This window comes from Macaca mulatta, chromosome 3 (genome assembly GCF_049350105.2).
Source record: "Macaca mulatta isolate MMU2019108-1 chromosome 3, T2T-MMU8v2.0, whole genome shotgun sequence".
NCBI lineage: Eukaryota > Metazoa > Chordata > Mammalia > Primates > Cercopithecidae > Macaca > Macaca mulatta.
Window position 1 is genome coordinate 141,742,714 of NC_133408.1, and position 12,745 is coordinate 141,755,458.

At 37.4% G+C, this 12,745-nt stretch overlaps 1 protein-coding gene across 1 annotated transcript in view; it reads right to left on the reverse strand.

The window, feature by feature from the left end:
- Window positions 1-206: 206 nt before the first annotated feature.
- RSBN1L (round spermatid basic protein 1 like) overlaps window positions 207-12,745 on the reverse strand; it is a 95,623-nt gene continuing 83,084 nt past the window's right edge. The window contains 4 exon segments of the mRNA NM_001257886.1: window positions 207-1,114; window positions 1,202-1,310; window positions 5,604-5,771; window positions 10,181-10,323. Of these exon segments, the coding sequence (NP_001244815.1) occupies window positions 476-1,114; window positions 1,202-1,310; window positions 5,604-5,771; window positions 10,181-10,323 (1,059 nt within the window). The 3' untranslated portion in view covers window positions 207-475.

A 12,745-nucleotide genomic window follows, 5' to 3' on the forward strand; every position in this document is an offset into this window, starting at 1 on the left:
ATGAACCTTTATTAAGTGGCTCACATTTCAGTATAAATCACACTAAAAAGATATTTTAAAAGCTATTTACACTACAGTGCTGACACATTTAAAATGAAAAAAAAAAGGATATAAATAAGCTCTATGGAAAAGCTTTAAATTGTTGAAAAAGAATTCTGGCTCATATTACAAAATATATATATATATATTTATATATATGTTAATGTCAGCTCTATTCTAAAACCTAAAATTCCAACGTAAATGATTTTTTTTAAAGACTCCTTTATGTTTAAACCTGCAATGTTTACAGTGCATCTGGCCCTAAGTGCTTAATACTTCACAGTTATGGACAGGCACTGAGGAATGTTACAAAGCTACATAAACAATGTTTTGTAACAGATATAGGAGCAAGTCCTTGGCTTGCTTTCAGAATTCATGAATCTTTATTACATTATTAAATTTTTTTTAAAAAGGATTTTAGATGCTATATGCAAATTTAGCACAAAATGTCATCGTCTTTTTTATCTTGATTTGAATGTGCTGAACTGTGTTGCCTTATATCAACTAGACTTAGATTTCCAGGGCACAATTCTTCCTTTAAATCTTTGTTGCTATTTTCAAATTTAGAATCCACGTCAATCTTAAATTCTGTAAATTGAACATGATCCAATTTTGCTTTAACATTCTTGCCATCCATATTATTCAGTGCTCTAGTCTTTTCAGGAACATTAACATTCACAGGTTCTTCCTTGATTCTTACAGATGCAACAGGTTCATGTTTAATCTGCTGTAATTCATATTTAGAATGAAGTTTATCTGAAAAAACAGAATCCAAGGAGGCTTTGCTTACAGCACAAACCATGTTGTCAGTGTCAGGTCCAAGAACAGATGATGTGGAATCTGATGATGTGCCTGTTTCATGAGTAGCTGTATTCTGAGAAGTGTCCTCCTCTGAGTGATATAATTTGAGCCGAATGTGCCATGCTAAACTGCATACAGCTGAAACTGTCTTGAACTGATGAACAACATTCCTTGGAATAAAATAAATGTCATTATCATATAGCTGAATCCTGGCATAGCGAATGCCTTCCCTCCTCAGTTGATTCAGTTTTGCATCATCAACCCATTGGACACACTAAAAAATAATAAAACAATACAAATAAGACTCTTCATAATAAAAACTAAACCAGTAAGTGTAAGACAGTAAGTGTATTAAAAATACCTGGGACAGTGGAGGTTCATGTAAATCTAACTGCATTCGTTGAACTACTTCTAAGAAATCTTCAGCATGAAAACAAATTACATCTTTGGTTATACGGGGTTGATCAGGCCTAAAAAAGAAAATGAGATAACAAGAATCTGCCATAAATGTTTCACTCTCTTGAGCTCTTATTAAACTCAAAGCAAAAATGGTTTATGGTCAATACCACAGTACTGTCTTACAAATAAACTGTTAATTGGAAAGCCATTTCACATATTTAAAGAAAGAGCCAACACCATGACTTTCAACCTAGACAGAGATTAAAAACTGACTTCATTTTGTATAAATATTTGTCACAAGAGTTTGGAAAATTGAAATGATCTGAATTGGTAAACTGTATAAACCAAGAAAATTAAGTGTTCTATTTGAAGAATAAGATTAATGCTTCATACATTTAAGTGCTAAAGTTGAAAATACTACATAAAAATTAGAAGTAAATGTGAGGAAAAGGGAGTATTTTCTTTCCATAGAAGATACATATAACTATACTGATGCATAAAACTCTTAAGTAACTTTATAAATTAAGAGATTTCATTAGAAAAGTACCAATATAATAAACTTGGTGTTTGCTGAGGTTACTCGTCCCTTTAAATATAATTCTAAAAAATTCTCAAATTCTTCAATTAATTAGGAATATATAAACACATTTTTACAGAGATGCTAAAAAATGGATTTTGGAATAAAATTCCAAACAACATTAAAAAAAATCATATGAAGGCAAATCATAACTAAATTTCTAAAAACCAGTGATAAAAAAAGAAAATCTGAGAATCATGTAATACATTATATACAGAGAAAGAAGGATAAGAATGATCATAGGCTTCTTATCAAAGGCAATGCAACCCTGAAGAGAATGGACTACTTTTAAAGTACTAAAAGAAAAAGTCAATCTAGAATTCTATACCCACCAAAAATATCCTCCAAAAATGTGAAATAAAAACATGTTCAAATAAACAAAAGCTGAGAGAATGTGTCACCGGAAAACCAGCATAACAAAGACTGCTAAAGGAATTTCTTCAGGCGGAAGGAAAATGATACTTAAATGAAAATGTAGATCTATGAAAAGGAATGTATAGCACACCTAATGATAAATATGAAAGAGGTTTTATTCTCATTTAAAGAAATATCTTTAGAAATGATTCTTTAAAGAAAAAGTAATAACATACATCGTGGGGTTTATAGCATACGTAAAGTAAGATACAAGACAATTAGCACAAAGGCCAGAAATGTGAAGGGGAGGGAATAACTGGAAGTATACTATTGAAAGATTCTTACACATTACATAAAGAAGTCTAATATTATTTGAAGGCAGACTGTGGTAAGTTGACAACAATGAAATTTAAAAAAAAAAAAAACAAAAAAAAAACCACAGTGCTGTAAGCTACTAAGCAAATCATGGAGGTAAAATGGAATGCTTAAATATGACAAGAAAACGGGTAAAAAAGGAATAAAGAAGCAAATTGGAAAAAGCAAGAAGGTAAATTTAAAATCAAATTTACTAATATGTCTATTAAATATAAATAATCTAAATACTCCAATTAAAAGACAAAGATTGTCACTGGGTTAAAAAAAGTAAGACTCAACTATGTATCTATCTACATGTAACAATAATATAGACATAAGTTAAAAGAAAAAGAATGGGAAAAGATACAGCATGTAAATACAAATCATAAGAAGGCTGAATTGGCTATATTAACAAAGTTTCAGGACAAGGAATATTACCAAGGATAAAAAGGGCAGTTTATAATGAAAAAATAGGTCAATTTATCAAGAATAACAATTCTAAATGTGTACTTGCCTAAGAACACAGCTTCAAACTATATGGAACAACCTTCAAAACACTATGCTAAGTGAAAGAAGCTAATCACAAAAGACCACGTTATGTGATTCCATTTATATTAGATGTTAAGAACAGACATATACCTACTGACAGAAAGTAAATTAGTGCTTGCCTAGGGCTGGGAGTATGGAGGATGGAGGATGGAGGATTGGGGAGGTGATGGCTAAAGGCTGTGGTTTCTTTGTGAAGTGATGAAAATGTTCTATCATATGTTCTATCATTTTGGTGGTGGTTGCACAACTCTGTGAATATACCAAAAACTATTCAACTGTATGTACACTTTAAATGGGTGAATTGTATGGTATGTGATCATGGCTTGATAAAACTGTCACAAAAGAAAAAATAGAGCAAAAACTAGAAAAACTGACAGGAAAAAGACAAATCCAGTATTAAAGCTGCAAATTAACAAGTAGACAAAAATAAGTAAGACTATAAAAGACGTGAACCACATTCACTATCAACAAAGTTGACTTAATTGTTCTTAATTTATAGATGTGGTGGTGTGTGGCTGTAGTCCTAGCTACTCAGGAGGCTGAGGCAAGAGGCTTGCTTCAGCCTAAGAGGTCAAGGCTGCTGTGAGCCATGACAGCACCACTGAACTATAGGCTGGGCAACAGAGTGAGGCCCTGTCTCTTCGGGGGGGAAAAAAAATTTAAATGGTTCTAATAAGCAAAATAGCATATTCCAACTCACATTTCATACCCAAACAATACTCGATTTTGGAAAACAAAAATCTAAGCAAGCAAAATTATTTTTTTTTTGATGGCGGGACAGAGTTTTGCTCTTGTCGCCCAGGCTGAAGTGCAGTGGCACCATCTCGGCTCACTGCACCCTCTGCCTCCTGGGTTCAAGCAATTCTCCTGCCTCAGCCTCGTCAGTAGGTGGGATTACAGGCACGTGCCACCATGCCCGCCTAATTTGTGTGTGTGTGTGTGTGTGTGTGTGTATTTTTAGCAGAGATGGGGTTTCACCACGTTGGTCAGGCTGGTCTTGAACTCCTGACCTCGTTATCTTCCCACTTCAGCCTCCCAAAGTGCTGGGATTACAGGTGTGAACCACTATGCCTGGCCCCAGCTAATTTTCGTTTTTTTTGTTTTTTTTTTTGAGACAGAGTCTTGCTCTATAGCCCAGGCTGGAGTGCAGTGGTGCGAGCTCGGCTCACTGCAAGCTCCGCCTCCTGGGTTCAGGCCACTCTCCTGCCTCAGCCTCCCGAGTAGCTGGGACTACAGGTGCCTGCCACCACGCCCGGCTAATTTTTTGTATTTTTAGTAGAGACGGGGTTTCACCGTGTTAACCAGGATGGTCTTGATCTCCTGACCTCGTGATCCGCCCGCCTCGGCCTCCCAAAGTGCTGGGATTACAGGCGTGAGCCACCACGCCCGGCTTAATTTTCATATGTTTAATAGAGATGAGGTTTCACCATGTTGTCCAGGCTGGTCTCGAACTCCTGACCTTAGGTGATCCACCCGCCTTGGCCTCCCAAAGTGCTGGAATTACAGGCGTGAGCCATCACACCCAGCCGCAAAATTACAGTAACTTTGCTTTATATGTTTTATCCATTTAATAAATGGAAAGTAACAATGTATGAGATGACATCTCAAGTATATTTAAAAGAATAATCCATTTTTTAATCTGTCAAAATATTCAAAGTGAAACTTGTAAGCAAAGCTGGAAAAAAAAGAATATGGAAAAGCAAATACATAATAAAGAGAAACCAAACCTCAGAAAGGGTACAGAAAAGCAGGAGGAAGAGAAAACAGAACAGTGTGGAATCAGATTGAAATCAGTCTCTGCTGTACCATTTACTAACTATATGACTGTAAAAAAAAAATTATTTGACAGCCCTGAGCCTCAGTTTCCTTATATGATAAATATGGAGCAAAACGTAGTTGAGAAAAATTAAATTAAATGACATTTGTAAACAGGCATACAGTATGCACCAGGTAAGCCTTAGTTTTCCTTTTACCTTAATTTTTTTTCACATCTACGTCACTTAGAACATGAAATTAATTATTTCAGTTAACCCAAATGTTTAAACCTAGATTCTGGCAATTTATTTGTTTTTGTTTTTGTTTGAGACAGAGTCTTGCTCTGTCACCCAGGCTGGAGTGCAGTGGCACGATCTCGGCTCACTGCACCCTCAGCCTCCTGGGTTCAAGCGTTTCTCCTGCCTCAGCCTCTCGAGTAGCTGGGACTACAGACGTGCGCCACCATGCCTGGCTAATTTTTGTATTTTTAGTAGAGACAGGGTTTCACCATATTGGCCAGGCTGGTCTTGATCTCCTGACTTTGTGATCCACCCACCTCAGCCTCCCAAAGTGCTGGGATTACAGGTGTGAGCCACCCTGCCCAGCCAGATTCTAGCAATTTAAAATCTTTAGTACAATTATACAATTAAGATATCCAAATACAGGTAAAAAATGTAACTTTTTTCTCACAGTAAGGAGGAGTGACTAAGATTTTCCAAGAAAAATTGTAGAAGCCAAGAAATTCTTTGATTAAAATAGCAGTAGTTATACATACCACTCTCCACAGTGCACAGCCTTCAGCACTCCAACAGCAGCTGTAGTCTGTCGTTCAAAACCTTGTCCTATATGATCTGCATGAGCTCTTGTCCTGTCTTCAAAGAGCATCTCACGGGGCTCACTTGTTCGAGGTAGGTACTGAAGATTTTTTATTTCATTGGTAGTTCTGTTTTTTTAAAAAAGAAAATTACATTTATATAGTGACAATTGCCATCAAACATTCAATAATCACATAATTCAGACAAAAAGATATTAAATCTGCTCTCAAATCAAATTCTATCTTTAAAATGAACAAGAACAAACAAAAACACACATACAATACCCTCATTTTTCAAATATACCTTCATAAAAGTAACAGTTGTAAGGAAATACACGGATAAAAAATTAAATTACAAATGGTGTTGTTTACCTAAGTTTCCCTATACACAGAATCTTTACCTGGGGCTTTGGTACCATGCCCCCACTCAAATCTCTTGGGTAACACAAGATAGATAGATATATATCTGAAACAAACAGGTAACTTTTAAAAATGCATTAATTCAATATTAATAAGACACATACTATGTGCTAGGTACTATCTAGGAACTGGGGCCAGTGAATGAGACAATAGCAAATAAGACAGAAGAGGACCCTACTCTCGTGGGAGTTTATAGTCTGTCTAGTGAGGGAAGGATCAAAGAAATAGATTTAGCAATAAAACACCCAGCAATAAGTGCTTCCACAAAATATACATGGTTTATTGGAAGTAGAAAGGAAAACCTTAGCTCTGTCTTGGAAGACAGCCATTTCCCACTGGCCCTGTCCTCTACCACTTTCCTTCTAGAATGCATATGCATACAGAAGTTGCTGCCTACTTAGCCTCACTCATTGCTGAAACCTCTCCAATTTTGCTGTAAGCAAGGAAAGGGTAAGAAGAATTTCTCTGGCTGAGATTCATTTTATGTATCTTCCTCTATGGTTTTTGTTTCTTCCAGATGCAACTCTGTATTACCCCCATAATTGTCTCCTCTCATTCTTGTCTGTCTTCCCAGGGCTCACTCTTCCTAACTGGTTCTCTACTTTCCCACCCTTAATCTCCATTATTTAACTACTCTGTGTGCACCCCTGCATTACAGTCTTATTACACATACACATAAAATGATTTTTTTTTTTTTTTGGCCCTTCGTGATTAATGTTCTACATGTGTCAGAATGCCAGATGGTGTTGCTTCCTCTGGAAACCTAACAGGTTCTCAAACTCACAAATTTAGTTGCATAAATACCACATTCTAATGAATTAAGACTATATAGCACTTGGCACAATGCCTGACACTGTTTTTGTTAAACTATTATCGCATATACCGTGGCTTGTATACCCTGAGGTGAACGAAGTTCCTCAAGGTAGTGTTGAACCCCTTTAAATTACATCTAAAAGTTTGTATTTATCTGTATTGTTCTGAGAAAAGACTTTCAGATTCTCAAAATGATCCATACATTAAAAAAAAAAAAAAAAATTAAGAATCACTGAGGGGGCCGGGCACAGTGGCTCACGCTTGTAATCCTAGCACTTTGGGAGGCCGAGGCGGGTGGATCACCTGAGGTTAGGAGTTTGAGACCAGCCTGGCCAAAACGACGAAATCCTGTCTCTATTAAAAATACAAAAATGAGCAGGGTATGGTGGTGCACGCCTACAATCCCAGCTACTCAGGAGGCTGAGGCAAGAGAATCACTTGAACCGCGGAGGCAGAGGTTGCAGTGAGCTGAGATTATACCACTGCACTCCAGCCTGGGTGACAGAGCTAGACTCCGCCTCAAAAAAGAAAAAAAAAAAAAAAAAGAATCACTGAGGAACACATCAGTTTTACCATTTACTACTAACTTATAAATTAACCTGTAAAATTTTATTCATCCAATAAATATTAAGCACCAGACACTGTGTTTAGGTGTTAGAGACACATTAGTAACAAACCCAATAAAGTCCCTGCCATCATGCAACCCAGAGTTTACTCAATGACTTTTTCCCCATTTTCTTTTTAGCTTAATAATCACTGTAACCAGTAAAACCACCTTTAGGTATCTAAAGAAAAACCTATAATCAGGACAGGCGCGGTGGCTCACACCTGCGCACTTCGGGAGGCTGAGGCGGGAGGATCATGAGGTCAAGGGATCAAGACCATCCTGGCCAACGTGGTGAAACCCCATCTCTACTAAAAATACAAGAATTAGCTGGGTGTGGTGGCACGTGCCTGTAGTCCCAGCTACTCGGGAGGCGGAGGCAGGAGAATCTCTTGAACCCGGGACGCGGAGGTTGCAGTGAGGCTAGACTGTGCCACTGCACTCTAGCCTGGTGACAGAACAAGACTCAGTCTCAAAAACAAAAACAAAAAAGGCTATAATCTCTCCTAGCATCATCTACATCCATTCCAACTGACGTTACCCTAATGTACAAATGTACATTTTCTCCACACTTTTCTCTGTGCTCACATAAATACACAATCACACATAGGAGGATTCTGTTATTTATTTCTTTGGATAAAGACAAAACCATACTAGATACATTACACTACATTTGGCTGTTTTCAAGTGTCATGAATATCCATCTAGATCAAGACATTTTTTAAAACTTTAACTATTTTGCCTTTTTTTTTTTTTTTTAAGAGACAGGGTCTGGTTCTGTCACCCAGGCTGGAGTGCAGTGATGTACTCATAACTTACTGCAGCCTCAAACTCTTGGGCTCAAGGAGTCCTTGACTCAGCCTTCCAAGTAGCTAGGGCTACAGACATGTGCCACCACACTGGCTAAATTTTTTTTATTTTTTTATTTTGTAGAGGCAGCATCTCACTATGTTGCTCATGCTGGTCCTGAACTCTTGGGATTCAGGTTATCCTCCCACCTTGGCCTCCCAAAGTGCTAGGATTACATAAAAGAGCCACTGCACCTGGCTTATTTCACTATACTCTCTTTTTCTGAAACACAGTCTCGCTCTATCGGCCAGGCTGGAGTGCAGTGACACGATCTGGGCTCACTGCAACCTTTATCTCCCAGGCTCAAGCAATTCTCCTGCCTCAGCCTCCTGAGTAGCTGGGATTACAGGCATGTGCCACCACGCTGAGATAATTTTTGTATTTTTAGTAGAGACGGGGTTTCCTCATGTTGGCCAGGCTGATCTCAAACTCCTGACCTCAGGCAAGAGGTCAAGAGATCAAGACCATCCTGGCCAACATGGTAAAACCCCTATCCCCCCGCCTCAGCCTCCCAAAGTGCTGGGATTACAGGCGTGAGCCACTGCACCTGGCCTCACTATACTCTTTAATAAGAATGTATGAAATCTATTCAACCATTCCCCTGTTGACAGTCATTCGGACCCTTTTAAAACGTTTTTCTTACCACAAATTTATTTACCTTTCGTGTTTTTATTTCTTGGGATAGATTCCCAAAAGTAGGAGTGCTAGATCAAAGAGTTTTATGTTAAATTTTATGATCTATTGCTGGATTACTTTCACAAAATTACAGCAGCTCATCCTCCAGTCAACAATATATAAAAAATTGTTTCTTCACATACCTACCAGCCTATAATATTATTGCTATATTAATAATTTTTGCCAATATAATGAATAAAAATATCTCATAGTTCTTTTAAAATAAACTTAACTGCCTGAGGTCTATTTTTCTACTCGGTTGTTTACACTTGAGAATGCTCTTTGGACATTAACTTTAGTCTGTCATGAGTTCCGAATGTTTTAGTCCAGTCTATCATAATTTTGAACTTCATTGTTGATGTCACTTCCCTCCCAAATACTATTGTCACTGCATTGTTTGGTCTTGCTTAGGAAGGTCTCCTCCAGGCTTAAACAATTTTATTCTAATATTTTAACTGTTTTATCTGTGATGCTTAATTCTCTAATTTACTTCTTGAAATAAGGTAGGGGCTCTGCCGCCTTTGTTTTTATGAGAGCCAAATATGCCAGCATTATTCATTAAATACATCTTCCTCTTCCCACCTATCTCATATATTAAGTTCCCAATATACTTAGATCTATTTCTGGACTCTTATTCCAATGATCTATTTGAACTTTATAGTAACTTTTAATATCCTGTATCATAAGCTCCCCCTCACTTATCTTCTCTTTCACTGAAAAATTTACTTCCTTATGAATTTTAAAATCATTTTATCCAGGAATGGAAGTGTTAGTCCAATTGAAATGCAAAAAAATTTAAAGAACTATTATTTTTATCCAATCCAGAACACAGTAAGGCTTTCCATTTGTTCTGATCTTATTTTATATCCTCCACAAAATGTTTTAGTCTTTTTAGCACAGGTTCTGAATATTATTAAATTTATTCCAAAATAGTTTATATTTTATGACATTTTTTCCATTCATCATTACGATTTCTTGTCATTTGCCTACATTTCTCATGCCCTATTTACATTTTAGGTTTTATAACAAATTATATTAGCATGTATCACTATTTTTAAATTTATATCCCAATTATGGTCTAAACTTTGCCTTCCTTCTTCCTCCAATTTTGAACTAACATACACACCCCAACATACAAACACTCATCTCCTCTAATAAAAATGTGTATACAACATACCTTTTCCTTTTGAAAGGTGACTTTGGCATATCAGCCACAGGGATCATTTGTTCTCCTGGACGAACCCACATGATGGGACCATCATCACTATCTTTTCGACTCTGTAATTTTAGACTAGATAGCGTCCCCCATGGCAGTGTACACTGGAGACAAATAATTATGTAGATTGCAATTATTTTCAAAATGTATCTTCAAGTGTATGTTAATAATAACATTGTTCCCCTGACAAACACACTTTCATTCACAGCTTTGTACTTAAGCACTTGAAATACATACTGAATATATCCCTATATATTGATATACTTTGCTTCAAAAAATTGTTTCAAACACACCAAGAAAATAATTATGCTTGGATGGTTCTGTCCCCCTACCCTGCTAGAGGTATGATTCACCTCTAGCAGAAAGAAAAGAAAGAAAGAGAAAGGAAAAAAGAGAAAAGAAAAAGAAAGAAAGAAAGAGAGAGAAAGAAGGAAAGAAGGAAAGAAAGAGAAAGAAAGAAAGAGAGAGAGAGAAAGAAAAGAAAGAAAGAAAGAAAGAAAGAAAGAAAGAAAGAAAGAAAAGAAAGAAAAGAAAGAAAAGAAAGAAAAGAAAGAAAAAGGAAAGAAAGGAAAGAAAGGAAAGAAAGGAAAGAAAGGAAGAAAGGAAGAAAGGAAGAAAGGAAGAAAGAAAGAAAGAAAGAAAGAAAGAAAGAAAGAAAGAAAGAAAGAAAGAAAGGAAGAAAGAAAGAAAGAAAGAAAGAAAGAAAGAAAGAGAAAAGAGACAGAGGGGAACGGGAAGAGAAAAGAGAAGAAGGTGGCCAGGCACAGTGGCTCACGCCTGTAATCCCAACACTTTGGGAGGCTGAGGCAGGCAGATCACCTGAGCTCAGGAGTTTGAGACCAGCCTGGGCAACACGGCGAAACCCATCTCGAGTAAAAACACAAACAATTAGCGGATCATGGTAGTGTCTGTAATCCCAGCTACTCGAAAGGCTGAGGCATGAGAATCACTTAAACCTGGGAGGCAGAGGTTGCAGTGAGCCGAGATCGCACGACTGCACTCCAGCCTGGATGGTCTCAAACCAAAAAACAGAGAGAGACAGAGAGAAGAAGGAAGGAAACTGAGGGCCACTGTCCATGGAATGTTGAGAAAAAAATTTTTTTAAAAAATTCACCACACACCCCCTTTTCAAAAAGGATTGTCAAATTTCTGTAGAAACAATGCATTTAGGTTGGGTGCGGGTAGCTCACGTCTATAATCCCAGCACTTTGGGAGGCTGAAGCAGGAAGACTGCTTGAGCCCAGGACTTCAAAACTAGCCTGGGCAACATAGCAGGACCTGTCAAAGGAAAGGAAGGGAAAGGGGAAGGGAAAGGGAAAAGGAAGGGGGAAGGGGAAGGGAAGCAGAAGCGGAAGGAAAAGAGAAATAATGCATTTAGTTCATGTACTTTGAAAATTAAATTTGAAGCAACCATTTAAATAATATTTGGTAATTTTTAAATATAATTCAATAATAAATGCAACCTAATTCCATTATGTAACTACTAGAGAGAAGTAGAAAAGGAACAAAAAGTTTAAAAGGAAAAGAGAAAAAGGAATGGAACAAGGTTAAAGAGAAAGGGAAGAAAAAGATACAGGCACATAGAGGGTAAAAACACCAAGCAAACAGAAGTGGTAAAAGAAAAGATGTCCTATAGATTATGTGGTGAGTATTAGAAATCTTGTCACATTCCACAGCTTACCTGGACCCTGAATTTCAGTGCAGGTTTGCACTGACCTTTGAGTTACTGATTAAATAATTAACCTAACTACACAGCTCAGAGATTCCTCTCTCAGTGGGATAGCCCCAGCAGCTCACAAGAAGAAATATTTTCTGAAAATGAAGAGGCTTTAAAAAAAAAAAAAAAGGAATCTGGCTACAAATTATTTAAAGGGGCCTGTGGGGGTGGGCACAGGGGCTCACACCTGTAATCCCAGCACTTTGGGAGGCCAAGACAGGAGGATCACTTGAGCCCAAGAGTTCGAGACCAGTCTCAGCAACGTGGTGAAACCCCATTTCCACAAAAAATACAAAAGTTAGCTGGGCATGGTGGCATGTGCCTGTAGTCCCAGGTACTTGGGAGGCTGAAGTGGGAGGATCATCTGAGCCCACGGAGGTCAGGGCTCCACATTACACCACTATACTCCAGCCGGGACACACAGTGAGACTGTCTCAAAAAAATAAATAAAATAAAGGGGCCTTTGGCTACATTGTCTAAACATGTTATTTTATGGATGATCAAACTGAAGCCCAGAAAGTTTAAATGGCTTTCCCAACCCAGACAGGTACAGCCAAGGCTAAAATATGGATGTGTAATTTCCCAGGCCAGTATTCCACAATGCTAAACTGCCATTCCTTTGTCTTAAACATTTGTAGTAGAATCTTTCCTGTACTTCTTAAATCCTTTAGTACTTAGTTTATAAAGAGCTGATAAACACATGGAACCTAAATTCCTAAAGTGTTAACAGGTGTTATTTCATGGCCCACCACTTAGCTTTGCCATTACAATCAGGACCTGAGATGTCACATGTACACACAAGAATTATG